This window comes from Podarcis pityusensis, assembly GCF_964106645.2.
Source record: "Podarcis pityusensis genome assembly, chromosome: 4".
Classification (NCBI taxonomy): Eukaryota; Metazoa; Chordata; class Lepidosauria; order Squamata; family Lacertidae; genus Podarcis; species Podarcis pityusensis.
Genome location: NC_138027.1, coordinates 92,280,254 through 92,295,569, shown reverse-complemented (window position 1 = coordinate 92,295,569; position 15,316 = coordinate 92,280,254). Strand labels below are relative to the sequence as shown.

Sequence of the window (15,316 nt, the reverse complement as noted above, 5' to 3'; positions counted from 1 at the left end):
ATTCCTGCAGCACCAACGCCAGGTTGGAATTCACAGAATGTGAAAGCCAGGACGGCTATAATTCTGTGTGTCTCAGATCAGCAACTCGTGCACATTCAGGATTTACAGAACGCACGAGAGATTTGGGAAACGCTGCGTAGAACACATCAGAGAGATGCTGGTCCTTCAGCGTTGCTGTATTTTGAAAAGCTGACCAATCTGAGGCTTGCGCCTGATGGAGATGTACAAGCGCATTTGACTGAAATGAAGTTCCTGCGTCAGCAGATGGTGGAGCGCAATTTCCGTCTTCAAGAAGAGGTCTTTTGCTTCATGATTATCAACAGCCTTAATAGGACTTACAAAACGGTTGCCAGTCAGCTTGGTTCCCTACCGGCCGCGGATCTCACGGCGGAGAGAGTGTGCGCGGTTGTTCTGAATGAACACGATCGCCTTGCTGCACTGGATGTGAAGGACAGGGGGAGGGAGGAACGGAGTTCTGACTCCCCCACTGATGTTGCTACTGGAGAGCATGCTGTAGCTTTGAATGTTGTCCGATGTTACAGTTGTGGACAGACTGGGCATCTTCAGCGGAACTGTAAGAAGCCACGTCAGCAGAAAAGAGCTAAGGAGAGCTCTGCGAAGCCTGAGGCGTCAGGCAAAAATCGTACCAAGACCCAGGTGAAACCTGCAAAGGCTTTGATGTCGAAAGGAACCACACCAGAGGCTGGGAACACGTTTGTCATTGACACAGGTTGCACTTTCCACATGACCCCACACAGAAGTCTGTTTTCGACGTTTAAGAAGCAAAGCTTCACTGTGAAGCAGGCCAACGGTCAGGAGCTGGAAGCGACCGGGGTTGGAACTGTGTATCTTGAGAGTCTGAACTTGACTATAGACAATGTGTACCTGGTTCCTGAGTTGAAGTTCAATCTGCTGAGTGTGTCGCAGATTGCAAAGAAAGCACTGAGACTGTCCTATGATAGTAAAAGCTGCAAGATCTTCAAAGATGGAGAGTTGTATCTTTCTGCCAGAGAGAAAGATGGACTGTATTTGTTGACTTTTGATCAAAGTGATTTGGTACTGACGAAATATCTCTTGCAGGTGTGACCAAGAGCGCCCGGAAGGTGGCCAGGGTCGACAGAGCATTTCAGCGGGTGTATGCTGATGTGATTGGCCCTCTAGCACCATCTAGAGGCAATGCAAGATATTATCTTGTGTGTGTAGATTGTTTCTCTCATTATGTGTGGGTATATACATTAGAGAAACGAAAAGAAGCCTTAGGAAGGTTTAAGAAGTTTTGTGACAAGGTTAAAAGTGAGCATGATGCTAACATCGATTGTCTTTTCACAGATGAGAAGCCAATTTTTCTTTTACAGGATTTTCAGGAGTTCCTGCAGAAGAAAGGGATAAGGCACAAGGTTGCTGTTTCAGCGGAAGCGTGGAACAGAGGTGTCTGTGTAAGGGTGAACAAAGAATTGCAAAAGGGGATGAATGCGCAATTGCTTAGTTCACATTTACCACATGAATATTGGGCGGAGTCGTTAATGTCTTATGTTCACACGTGGTTGAGAAAGGTCTCAAAAGAGTTGGGAAGTTCTCCTTTTGAGAAGCTGTTCCATAGAAAACCTTCTGTTACCTATTTTAAGGTTTTGGGGTCTAATGTGAGGACAGAAGCTCCAGGTGGAGTAAAGAATGCCAGAGGCATTTTTGTGGGATATGAAAAGGGTCTCTACAGAGTAATTTTGTCTGAATCTGGTCAGGTGATTCTCACAAAATTTCTAGAGAGTGCTCCTGAACAGGAGAGAATAATTGTTCACACATTTCCCACAGAGGACGATTCAGATGATGAAGATTTTACAGATTACAGTGGTGATGAAAATGACAGTGATAGCTCACAGAGCTCAGTTGACACAGTCATTGAGAGGAAGTTTTACTCAATGGATAGGCCTTCACAGATGGAGGAAGAACCACTGTTTACTATTGGATCTGGTTCTCCTAAGAGTCCAGAGGCTGAACCAGTGAGCAGAGATGATCAGCACCTCATACGCAGGTCTGAAAGAGTTACAAAGGGTGTACCACCCAAGAGGTATTCAAAAGAGTTTGCTAACTTAGCTGTTGCATGTGTTGCTGTTGTACACAACCGAGGACAGGTTGAAGCAGTGTCTAAGTCAGAGACAAAGACACAACAGAGAGCTGCTAGCCAAGGTAATGCAGATGCACTCATTCCTTGGAAGCCAGACAACCAGAGAGATACACTGGGGAAACCAGTGGCGGGTAGTTCCAAGGGTGGAACTGAAACAACAGGGGGTTGTTATATGTATAACAACTGTTTGTATTCTTCTCTGGATAACAGTTTGCTCGCAACCCACATTGATACTTTTGGGGGAGGATGTCAGGAAAAAGCAGCAATGCGGCAGCGAGCTGCAGGTGGCTGGAAAGCCAAACAGGATGTTGATGTTTGGGACTGTACCGTGGGAACAAAGGGACAGTCTATTCACTGTACTGAGCACCGGATGTTAGCTCAGAGTGTCGTCTGACCTGTACTGGAAGTACAGGGGAGGAGTCTATCTCTCTCTTCTGTAGGACACTGGAGAGTGCAGATGTGTTTCTCTGTACTGCTGCAATGACAGAAATAAAGACATGTAAATAGATTTCTGTCTGTCTCTTTCCCCTCCCTGAGGGAAGCAGGGAGGAGGGAGAAATGGTGTGTCCCTCTCACGCTGAGTGGGATCGCCGATTGTGACCTTGCCTGTATCCTGCCGGGAGACGCAGACGGGGAGGTCAACAAGGATCTTAAGCCTGGTGCCTGGAGAGTGGCCAGTTACCTCTGACAGAGGCTTAAGAGTCCGACAGTTTTTGCTGACTGTATAGAGCTTCTCCATCTTTGGCTGCAGAGAATATAATCAATCTGATTTCGATGCTGCCCATCTGGTGATGTCCATGTGTAGAGTCGTCTCTTGTGTTGTTGGAAAAGCGTGTTTGTGATGACCAGCTTGTTCTCTTGACAGAACTCTATTAGCCTTTGCCCTGCTTTGTTTTGATCTCCAAGGCCAAACTTGCCAGTTGTTCCTTTTATCTCTTGCCTCCCTACTTTAGCATTCCAATCCCCTATAATGAGAAGAACATCCTTCTTTGGTGTCACTTCTATAAGGTGTTGTTAGTCTTCATAGAATTGGTCAATTTCAGTTTCTTCAGCACCAGTAGTTGGTGCATAAACTTGGATTACTGTGATGTGAAAAGGTCTGCCTTGGATTCGTATCGAGATCATTCTATCATTCTATTCTATGTATAACTCCATACCATCCAACATTTCTCCCATGAACATAGGGACGTCCTAAGGAAAAGCAGGATAACATCAAAAACCAGGACAGCTTCAATAAATCTGGGACTGTCCCGGCAAAATTAGGGACAACTGGAAGGTTTGCAAAAGTGGGGAAGTTAAGATCAAGGAACAAGAGAGAAGTCATGAGTGAAGGACAAGCCAAAGGAGAGGTTGAGGGAGGAGGCTTATTGGTTTGTTCTTGTTCTTGTTTTTATTGTGTATTTTGTGTTTTTTACCTTGCATTTTTAAGTTGTAAACCAACCTTAAATCTACGGATGAAGGGCACTATATACAATTAATAAAATAGGTACAATACTATTTGTTACTATAGACAGGCATGCCATTGTTCAGGAAGGTCTACTGTATAAATAGGGGTATAAATAGTAAAGTACTATAAGTAATAAAGTAGCAGTAGTAAAGTGGAAGTAAAGTGGTAGTAAAGCAATAGTAAACCAGTAGTGAAGTAGCAATTAAGTAATGGTAAAACAATAGTAAAGTGGTGGAATAGAAGCAGTAAAATAGCATTAAAGTAGTAGTAACGCAGTAGTAAAATAGTAGTAAAATGGTAGGAAGGCAGTAGTGAAATAGCAGTAAGATAGTAGTAAAGTAGTAGTAAAGCGGTAGTAAAATGTTCCAATAGTAAAGTGATGGAATAGTAGTAAAATAGCTTTAAAGTAGTAGTAAAGTTGTAGTAAAATTGTAGAAAAATAGTAGTAGTAAAATGATAGTAAGATAGTAGTAAAATGGTAGTAAAGCAGCAGCAAGGTAGTAGTTAAATGGTAGTAAAGTAGTAGTAAAGTAGTAGTAAAATGGTAGTAAAGCAGTAGTAAGGTAGTAGTTAAATGATAGTAAAGTAGTAGCAAAATGGTAGAAAAGTAGTAGCAAAGCGGTAGTAAAGTAGTAGTGAAGCAGTAGTAAAGCAGTAGTGAAATGGTACTAAAGTAGTAGTAAAGTAATAGTAAAACAGTAGTAAAGCAGGAGTAAGAATGAACTCAGAAGTGTTCGTTGTACAAAAAGGCGCCATGTTGGTAGCCTCAATCACAGAGGTTTTTCCAGTTGTTTCCGTATAAAGTACTGGGGCGGGGGGAATGGCTTCTCAGTGTTTGTATGTTGATCCCTGTTTAAACTATTATGTTAAAAAGTACACCAGAATTTAGTGGCGTTGGATATTTTGGGTCCCAAAATGTCCCCGCCAGCAGTGGCTGCATAAAATCCTTTAGTCAGAACAGAGCGATGGGCAACACACTGTCGTGAGTCAGGAGCTGTGTGAGGAGCCAGTAGTCAAAATACGGGATTTGACTTAGATTATATCTTACCGGCCCAGTGGTTTTTCCTACCTTCTTCAGTAGGCACCATTTTTGAGTGAATGGCCGAAAGTCAGATATTTGATGAAATAGGGATTTTTTTCAAAAAAATCTTTTTCTGCCGATTAAGTTGTCGAGGGCTGATTTCTTTCTGAGATAAAAACCCTTCTGTTTCGACCTCCAAACCTCTCAGAGGAGAATTTGCAACCGTTTGGCAGCATTTTTGATTGAATTGCCGAAAGTCAGATTTTTGATCAAATTGTGACCCCGGGGCTTAGAGATTTTTTCAAAAAAATCTTTTTCTGCCGGTGAAGTTGTTGAGGGCTGATTTCTTGTCCTGTGATAATAAGCCTTCTGTTTCTGAGGAGATTTCACCCCTCCCATACACAAGAATCTCCTGATCATCTCCTGATGGTCTCTGCTGACTCTCCAGAGAGAAGGAGGCGTGTCCTGCCTATCTACTTATTCTGCCCAGCAACATATCTGTGTGTGTGTGAGAGAGAGTCAGTCAGTCAGTGTATCGGAGAGAGTGAGAGTGTTGGAGATCCTAGAGATAAGATTGCTGTTAGAGCAGCTGCAGACTCTCAGTGTAGCACTGATTTATGCTTAGAATATTCAGCTCTGTATATAGCTTTGTATCATAGTTGTAGTTATAGAATAAAAGGAAGATATTCTACAGAGCTGCTCTCCGAGTGGTTTATACTCTGCAAGACTCTGCAAAACTCTGCTGCGCAACGACTGTATTATTGAGACAGTGAATCCGGTGCTCTCAGCTCTGAGCTGTGAGTCCACAGCACTGTGACCGTTTCCTGTGAGAAGGAGGTCTCTGGAGGTGCTACCCAGCTCGCCTAGCCCAGTCGGGGTTGAGGTGCAAGAGTCCAGTTGGTGCACTGGCTCTAGGGCGATGCTGACAGTTTCGACCGGCAAACCTCTCAGGGGAGCATTTGCAACCGTTTGGCATCATTTTCGAGTGAATTACCAAAAGTCAGATTTTTGCTGAAATTGTGATCCTCGGGCTTAGGCATTTTTTCAAAGAAATCTTTTTCTCCCAGTTAACTTGTCGAGGGCTGATTTCTTTTGCTGTGATAAAAAGCCTTCTGTTTCGAGCGACAAACCTCTCGGGGGAGCATTTGCAACCGTTTGGCACCATTTTCGAGTGAATTGCCAAAAGTCAGATTTTTGCTGAAATTGTGACCCTCGGGCTTAGGCATTTTTATAAAAAAAATATTTTTCTCCCGGTAAACTTGTCGAGGGCTGATTTCTTTTCCTGTGACAAAAAGCCTTCTGTTTCGACCGCAAAAACTCTCACGGGATCATTTGCAACTATTTGGCAGCATTTTTGAGTGAATTGGAGAACTTCAGATTTTTGCTGAAATTGTGACCCCGGGGTTTAGGGATTTTTTCAAAAAATCGTTTTCTGCCGGTGAAGTTGTTGAGGGATGATTTCTTGTCCTACTATAAAAAGCCTTCTGTTTCGACCGCAAAAACTCCCAGGGGAGCATTTGCAACCATTTGGCACCATTTTTGAGTGAATTGGAAAACTTCAGATTTTATATGAAATTCTGACCCCGGGGCTTAGGCATTTTTTCAAAAAAATCTTTTTCTGCCGGTGAAGTTGTTGAGGGCTGATTTCTTGTCCAGTGATAAAAAGCCTTTTCTTTCGACCGCAAAACCTCTCACGGGTGCATTTGCAACCGTTTGTCACCATTTTTGAGTGATTTGCCGAAAGTCAGATTTTATTTGAAATTGTAAGCCCTTAGGGATTTTTTCAAAAAAATCCTTTTCTGCCGGTTAAGTTGTTGAGGGCTGATTTCTTGTGCTGTGATAAAAAGACTTCTGTTTCGACCGCCAAACCTCTCAGAGGTGAATTTGCAACCGTTTGGCAGCATTTTTGAGTGAATTGCCGAAAGTCAGATTTTTGATGAAATTGTGACCCCAGGGCTTAGAGATTTTTTCAAAAAAAGTCTCTTTCTGTCGGTAAGGTTGTTGAGGGCTGATTTCTTGTCCTGTGATAATAAGCCTTCTGTTTCGACCGGCAAACCTTTCAGAGGAGCATTTGCAACCGTTTGGCACCATTTTTGAGTTAATTGGAGAAATTCAGATTTCATATGAAATTCTGACCCCGGGGCTTGGGAATTTTTTCAAAAAAATCTTTTTCTGCCGGTGAAGTTGTTGAGGGCTGATTTCTTGTCCGGTGATAAAAAGCCTTCTGTTTCGATCGGCAAACCTTTCAGGGGAGCATTTGCAACCGTTTGGCACCATTTTTGAGTGAATTGGAGAACTTCAGATTTTTTATGAAATTGTGACCCTCGGGCTTAGGCATTTTTTCAAAAAAATCTTTTTCTCCTGGTTAACTGGTCGAGGGCCGTTTTCTTTTTCTGTGATAAAAAGCCTTCTGTTTCGACCGCCAAACCTCTCACGGGAGCATTTGCAACCGTTTGGCACCATTTTTGAGTGAATTAAAGAACTTCAGATTTTATATGAAATTCCGACCCCGGGGCTTGGGAATTTTTTCAAAAAATTTTTTTTATGCTGGTGAAGTTGTCGAGGTCTGATTTCTTGTCCTGTGATAAAAAGCCTTCTGTTTCGACCAGCAAACCTTTCAGGGGAGCATTTGCAACCGTTTGTCAGCATTTTTGAGTGAATTGCTGAAAGTCAGATTTTTGATGAAATTGTGACCCCGGGGCTTAGAGATTTTTTCAAAAAAAGTCTCTTTCTGTCGGTAAGGTTGTTGAGGGCTGATTTCTTGTCCTGTGATAATAAGCCTTCTGTTTCGACCGGCAAACCTTTCAGAGGAGCATTTGCAACCGTTTGGCACCATTTTTGAGTGAATTGGAGAACTTCAGATTTTTTATGAAATTGTGACCCTCGGGCTTAGGCATTTTTTCAAAAAAACTTTTTCTCCTGGTTAACTGGTCGAGGGCTGATTTCTTTTCCTGTGATAAAAAGCCTTCTGTTTCGACCGCCAAACCTCTCACGGGAGCATTTGCAACCGTTTGGCACCATTTTTGAGTGAATTAAAGAACTTCAGAGTTTATATGAAATTCCGACCCCGCGGCTTGGGAATTTTTTCAAAAAAATTTTTTTATGCTGGTGAAGTTATTGAGGGCTGATTTCCTGTCCTGTGATAAAAAGCCTTCTGTTTCGACCAGCAAACCTTTCAGGGGAGCATTTGCAACCGTTTGTCACCATTTTTGAGTGAATTGCCGAAGGTCAGATTTTTGCTGAAATTGTAACCCTTAGGGATTTTTTCAAAAAAATCTTTTTCTGCTGGTTAAGTTGTCGAGGTCTGATTTCTTTTCCTGTGATAAAAAGCCTTCTGTTTCGACCGCCAAACCTCTCAGAGGAGAATTTGCAACCGTTTGGCAGCATTTTTGAATGAATTGCCGAAAGTCAGATTTTTGCTGAAATTGCGACGCCGGGGCTTAGGGATTTTTTCAAAAAAATCTTTTTCTCCCGGTTAACTTGTCGAGGGCTGATTTCTTTCCCTGTGATAAACTTCCTTCTGTTTCGACCGCAAAAACTCTCAGGGGAGCATTTGCAACCGTTTGGCACCATTTTTGAGTGAATTGGAGAACTTCAGATTTTATATGAAATTCTGACCCCGGGGCTTGGGAAATGTTTCAAAAAAATCTTTTTCTGCCGATGAAGTTGTTGAGGGCTGATTTCTTGTCCGGTGATAAAAAGCCTTCTGTTTCGACCGGCAAACCTTTCAGGGGAGCATTTGCAACCGTTTGTCACCATTTTTGAGTGAATTGCCGAAAGTCAGATTTTTGATCAAATTGTGACCCCGGGGCTTAGAGATTTTTTCAAAAAAATCTTTTTCTGCCGGTGAAGTTGTTGAGGGCTCATTTCTTGTCCTTTGATAATAAGCCTTCTGTTTCGACAAGCAAACCTCTCAGGGGAGCATTTGCAACCGTTTGGCACCATTTTCGAGTGAATTAGAGAACTTCAGATTTTTTATGAAATTGTGACCCCGGGGCTTAGGGATATATTCAAAAAACTCTTTTTCTGCCAGTGAAGTTGTTGAGGGCTGATTTCTTGTGCGGTGATAAAAAGCCTTCTGTTTCGACCGCAAAACCTGTCACGGGATCATTTGCAACAGTTTGGCACGATTTTTGAGTGAATTGCCGAGGTATTCTTGTCGAACCAGACATGGTGGGCCCCTATTTTAGCATCTCTCTTTACTACTATTAATGCTACTCTTAAGATTCCACCTAATTGGAAACAGAGCATAGTCATCCCAATACATAAAAAGGGGGATCCGCAAGATCCGCGTAACTATCGACCTATCAGCCTGCTGGACATATCATACAAGGTCTACTCTAGATTCTTGCTAGAGAAATTAATCGAGTGGGCAGAAGAAACAAAGCTATTCCACCCGGAACAGGCTGGCTTCCGTAAAGGTCACAGCACATCTGGCCAATGTCTTGTTCTATTTACCCTGATTGATAAATACCTAAACAGGTTCAACTGCAAACTACACGCGGCTTTTGTGGACCTGACCTCCGCTTTTGACTCCATCCCCAGAGATAGGCTATGGCAGAAGCTTAGTTACACTAACATAGATAAGAGACTCCTCCACCTTCTTATGGAAATTCATAATGACATATCGGCCAGAGTAAAATTCGGCCCTCTGGGAGCTCTATCTGATCCTTTCCCTCTGAATAAAGGGGTCAAACAGGGCTGCCTCTTGGCCCCTTTTCTATTCAATTTCTACATCAATGACATCGTTACAACCATGAAGGCCCTAAATCAATCTGCCCCCTCTTTACAACAGCTCAAGATCCCCATATTACTCTATGCGGACGACATGGTGATACTGTCTTTAACCTAGCAGGGCTTAAACAACATGCTCAGAGGGCTCATGACATATTGTGATACCAACTCCCTCAAAATCAATTTCGCCAAAACCAAAATTCTTACTTTTGGCACGAAAACTCGGAAGCCTTTCTGGAATTTTGAGGGCCACTCTATTGAATATTGTTCAGCATTCAAGTATTTGGGTATCACTTTTCAGCATGGGCTTAGCTGGTCAGCTCACCTAAATATGACCATCCTGGCTGCCCGTAGAACCATCAAAGCCTTGGAGAAATTCTTCTATGCAAAAGGCGGCCAGTTGGTTCCACCAATCAGAAAAGCATTTATCAGCAAAGTCCTCCCGATGTTACTGTATGGGGTTGAAATCTGGGGGTGGAATTTAAAAACACTACAATGGCTGGAGATTCTGCAAAACTCTTTTGCACGAAAGATACTGGGCCTCCCCAAGGGTTCAGTTGCTGCACAGTTAAGAACAGAACTGGGCCTCCCCTCCATTGTTGCGAGAGCCCACATTAGAATCATTAGTTTTTACTGTAAATTAATCAATGCCCCAGGTTCCCTACTAGCTAGGCAAGCCTTTTTAACTTGTTCTCATACCAACAAATGGTCCAAGGCCATGGAGACTATTACTGCACGCTACTCCCTCCCAGATCTCGACACGCTGTCATCTTGGGACCAACATAAAATCCGGGCCTGGATTCTTACAAGAGACGAGGCCATGGACCGGGCACAGTCCATTGCAGCTCGCCTCTCCATGTGGCTCCCTAAAGTGAAAGTGGTAAGATCACTTGCCAACTACTTGATAGACCTGACGGAGCCCAATTTGAGAAGAGCATTTACTATGGCCCGTTTCCATTCTATACCCACGGCCTTCCTGCAGGGGATTTACTCTAAGACCCCTATTACTCAGCGTTTATGTCCATGCACAATGAATGAAGTAGAGGACTTCATACATTTCTTTTTCTACTGCCCTATTTATGAGCCAATAAGACCTAAGCTCCTCCTAAGCTCCTCCTCTTGATCCCGTCCACCATTACATCTAAGGAAGACTGTTTGAAATCGCTTCTTGTGGACGCAAATCCCCAAATTTCACGTGGGGTGGCAATCTTTATAGTGCAGGCTCTGAAACTCAGGGCTACTCTGATTGGGTAGTGTGTCCTAGACCTGGACCTGTTTTAATTCTTTTTATTACTTTTTCAACCCAATGTGCCGAGCCTATTTTGGGGCCATTTTATGTTTTATATACATCCGCATTTTGGATTCTTGGCGCTGGCAACTAAATCTTTACATTATTGTCTTAGGGTAATTTAAATGTCATTACGCCAGTAATATCGCTTTGAATTTTGTTTGGTTGCTTGTCTCTAGTATTTTTGTCTTATTTTGCTATGGCTGTATGCTAATGCAATAAAGGTTTTGATATTGAGTGAATTGCGGAAAGCCAGATTTTTGATGAAATTTTGACCCCGGGGCTTGGGAATTTTTTCAAAAAACTCTTTTTCTGCCAGTGAAGTTGTTGAGGGCTGATTTCTTGTGCGGTGATAAAAACCCTTCTGTTTCGACCGCCAAACCTCTCAGGGGAGAATTTGCAACCGTTTGGCACCATTTTTGAGTGAATTGCCGAAAGTCAGATTTTATATGAAATTGTAACCCCTTAGGGATTTTTTCAAAAAAATCTTTTTCTGCCGGTAAGGTTGTTGAGGGCTGATTTCTTGTCCTGTGATAAAAAGCATTCTGTTTCGCCCGGCAAACATCTCAGGGGAGCATTTGCAACCGTTCAGCACCATTTTTGCCTGAATTGCCGAAAATCAGATTTTTGCTGAAATTGTGACCCTCGGGCTTCGGCATTTTCTCAAAGAAGTCTTTTTCTCCCGGTTAACTTGTCGAGGTCTGATTTCTTTTGCTGTGATAAAAAGCCTTCTTTTTCGAGCGACAAACCTCTCACGGGAGCATTTGCAACCGTTTCGCACCATTTTCGAGTGAATTGCCAAAAGTCAGATATTTTATGAAATTGTGACCCCGGGGAATACAGATTTTTTTTAAAAAAATCTTTTTCTGCCAGTGAAGTTGTTGAGGGCTGATTTCTTGTCCTGTGATAAAAAGCATTCTGTTTCGACCGCCAAACCTCTCAGGGGACCATTTGCAACCGTTTGGCACCATTTTTGAGTGAATTGCCGAAAGTCAGATATTTTATGAAATTGTGACCCCGGGGCTTAGGGATTTTTTCAAAAAAATCATTTTCTGCTGGTTAAGTTGTCGAGGGCTGATTTTTTGTCCTGTGATAAAAAGCCTTCTGTTTCTACCGGCAAACCTTTCAGGCGAGCATTTGCAACCGTTTGGCACCATTTTTGAGTGAATTGCCAAAAGTCAGATATTTTATGAAATTGTGACCCCGGGGATTAGAGATTTTTTCAAAAAAATCTTTTTCTGCCAGTGAAGTTGTTGAGGGCTGATTTCTTGTCCTGTGATAAAAAGCGTTCTGTTTCAATCGCCAAACCTCTCAGGGGAGCATTTCCAACCGTTTGGCACCATTTTTGAGTGAATTAGAGAACTTCAGATTTTTTATGAAATTGTGACCCCGGGGCTTAGGGATATATTAAAAAAAATCTTTTTCTGCCAGTGAAGTTGTTGAGGGCTGATTTCTTGTCCTGTGATAAAAAGCATTCTGTTTCGACCGCCAAACCTCTCAGGGGAGCATTTGCAACCTTTTTGCACCATTTTCGAGTGAATTGCCAAAAGTCAGATTTTTGATGAAATTGTGACCCCGGGGCTTGGGAATTTTTTCAAAAAAATCTTTTTCTGCCAGTTAAGTTGTTGAGGGCTGATTTCTTGTGCTGTGATAAAAAGCATTCTGTTTCGACCGGCAAACCTCTCAGGGGAGCATTTGCCACCGTTTGGCACCATTTTTGAGTGAATTGCCGAAAGCCAGATTTTTGCTGAAATTTTGACCCCGGGGCTTAGGGATTTTTTCAAACAAATCTTTTCCTGCTGGTTAAGTTGACGAGGGCTAATTTTTTGTCCTGTGATAAAAAGCCTTCTGTTTCGACCGCCAAACCTCTCAGGGAAGCATTTACAACCGTTTGGCACCATTTTTGAGTGAATTGCCGAAAGTCAGATATTTGCTGAAATTGTGAACCCGGGGCTTAGGGATTTTTTCAAAAAAATATTTTTCTGCCGGTGAAGTTGTTGAGGGCTGATTTCGTTTCCTGTGATAAAAGCCTTCTGTTTCGACCGCCAAACCTCTCAGGAGAGCATTTGCAACCGTTTGGCACCATTTTTGAGTTAATTAGAGAACTTCAGATTTTTTATGAAATTGTGACCCCGGGGCTTAGGGATATATTCAAAAAAATCCTTTTCTGCCAATGAAGTTGTTGAGGGCTGATTTCTTGTCCTGTGATAAAAAGCCTTCTGTTTCGACCGCCAAACCTCTCAGGGGAGCATTTGCCACCGTTTGGCACCATTTTCGAGTGAATTGCGAAAAGTCAGATATTTTATGAAATTGTGACTCTGGGGATTAGAGATTTTTTCAAAAAAATCTTTTCCTGCCGGTGAAATTGTTGAGGGCTGATTCCTTGTACTGTTATAAAAAGCCTTCTGTTTCGACCACCAAACCTTTCGGTGGAGCATTTGCAACCGTTTGGCACCATTTTTGAGTGAATTGCCGAAAGGCAGATTTTTGCGGAAATTCTGACCCCAGGGCTTAGGGATTTTTTCAAAAAAATCTTTTTTTGCCGGTGAAGTTGTTGAGGGCTGATTTCTTGTCCTGTAATAAAAAGCCTTCTGTTTCGACCACCAAACCTCTCAGGAGAGCATTTGCAACCGTTTGGCACAATTTTTGAGTGAATTGGAGAACTTCAAATTTTTTTATGAAATTGTGACCCCGGGGCTTATAGATTTTTTCAAAAAAATCTTTTTCTGCCGGTGAAGTTGTTGAGGGCTGATTCCTTGTCCTGTTATAAAAAGCCTTCTGTTTCGACCGGCAAACCTTTCAGGGGAGCATTTGCAACCGTTTGGAACCATTTTTGAGTGAATTGCGAAAAGTCAGATATTTTATGAAATTGTGACTCCGGGGATTAGAGATTTTTTCAAAAAAATCTTTTTCTGCCAGTGAAGTTGTTGAGGGCTGATTTCTTGTCCTGTGATAAAAAGCCTTCTGTTTCGACCACCAAACCTTTAGGTGGAGCATTTGCAACCGTTTGGCACCATTTTTGAGTGAATTGCCGAAAGGCAGATTTTTGCTGAAATTCTGACCCCAGGGCTTAGGTATTTTTTCAAAAAAATCTTTTTCTGCTGGTTAAGTTGTTGAGGGCAGATTTCTTGTCCTGTGAAAAAAAGCCTTCTGTTTCGAACCGGCAAACCTTTCAGAGGAGCATTTGCAACCGTTTGGCACCATTTTTGAGTGAATTGGAGAACTTCAGATTTTTTATGAAATTGTGACCCCGGGGCTTAGAGATTTTTTCAAAAAAATCTTTTTCTGCCGGTCAATTTGTTGAGGGCCGATTTCTTGTGCTGTGGTAAAAAGCATTCTGTTTCGACCGCCAAACCTCTCAGGGGAGCATTTGCCACCGTTTGGCACCATTTTTGAGTGAATTGCCGAAAACCAGATTTTTGATGAAATTGTGACCCCGGGGGTTAGTTATTTTCTCTAAAAAACACTTTTTCTGCCGGTGAAGTTGTTGAGGGCTGATTTCTTGTCCTGTGATAAAAGGCCTTCTGTTTCAACCGCCAAACCTCTAAGGGTAGCATTTACAACCGTTTGGAACGATTTTTGAGTGAATTGCCGAAAGTCAGATTTTTGCTGAAATCGTGACCCCGGGGCTTAGGGATTTTTTCAAAATAATCTTTTTCTGCCGGTGAAGTTGTTGATGGCTGATTTCTTGTCCTGTGATAAAAAGCCTTCTTTTTCGACCGGCAAACCTTTCAGAGGAGCATTTGCAACCGTTTGGCACCATTTTCGAGTGAATTGCCGAAAGTCAGGTTTTTGCTGAAATTTTGACCCCTGGGCTTAGGGATTTTTTCAAAAAAATCTTTTTCTCCCGGTTAACTTGTTGAGGGCTGATTTCTTGTGATGTGATAAAAAGCCTTCTATTTCGACCGGCAAACCTTTCAGAGGAGCATTTGCAACCGTTTGGCACCATTTTTGAGTGAATTGGAGAACTTCAGATTTTTGACGAAATTCTGACCCCGTGGCTTGGGAATTTTTTCAAAAAGATCTTTTTCTGTCGGTTAAGTTGTTGAGGTCTGATTTCTCGTCCTGTTATAAAAAGCCTTCTGTTTTGACCGCCAAACCTCTCAGGAGAGCATTTGCAACCGTTTGGCACAATTTTTGAGTGAATTGGAGAACTTCAAATTTTTTTATGAAATTGTGACCCCGGGGCTTATAGATTTTTTCAAAAAAATCTTTTTCTGCCGGTGAAGTTGTTGAGGGCTGATTCCTTGTCCTGTTATAAAAAGCCTTCTGTTTCGACCGGCAAACCTTTCAGGGGAGCATTTGCAACCGTTTGGAACCATTTTTGAGTGAATTGCGAAAAGTCAGATATTTTATGAAATTCTGACTCCGGGGATTAGAGATTTTTTCAAAAAAATCTTTTTCTGCCAGTGAAGTTGTTGAGGGCTGATTTCTTGTCCTGTGATAAAAAGCCTTCTGTTTCGACCACCAAACCTTTCGGTGGAGCATTTGCAACCGTTTGGCACCATTTTTGAGTGAATTGCCGAAAGGCAGATTTTTGCTGAAATTCTGACCCCAGGGCTTAGGTATTTTTTCAAAAAAATCTTTTTCTGCTGGTTAAGTTGTTGAGGGCAGATTTCTTGTCCTGTGAAAAAAAGGCTTCTGTTTCGAACCGGCAAACCTTTCAGAGGAGCATTTGCAACCGTTTGGCACCATTTTTGAGTG

At 42.3% G+C, this 15,316-nt stretch overlaps 1 protein-coding gene across 1 annotated transcript in view; it reads left to right on the top strand.

The window, feature by feature from the left end:
* Positions 1–243: 243 nt before the first annotated feature.
* Positions 244–15,316, top strand: part of LOC308476382 (uncharacterized protein) — a gene marked incomplete at both ends in the record, with an annotated part of 67,014 nt that continues 51,941 nt past the window's right edge. Inside the window, 2 exons of the mRNA XM_081003924.1 lie at positions 244–541; positions 1,240–1,848. Coding sequence (XP_080860050.1) covers positions 244–541; positions 1,240–1,848 — 907 coding nt within the window. The remainder of the gene's footprint in view (positions 542–1,239; positions 1,849–15,316) is intronic.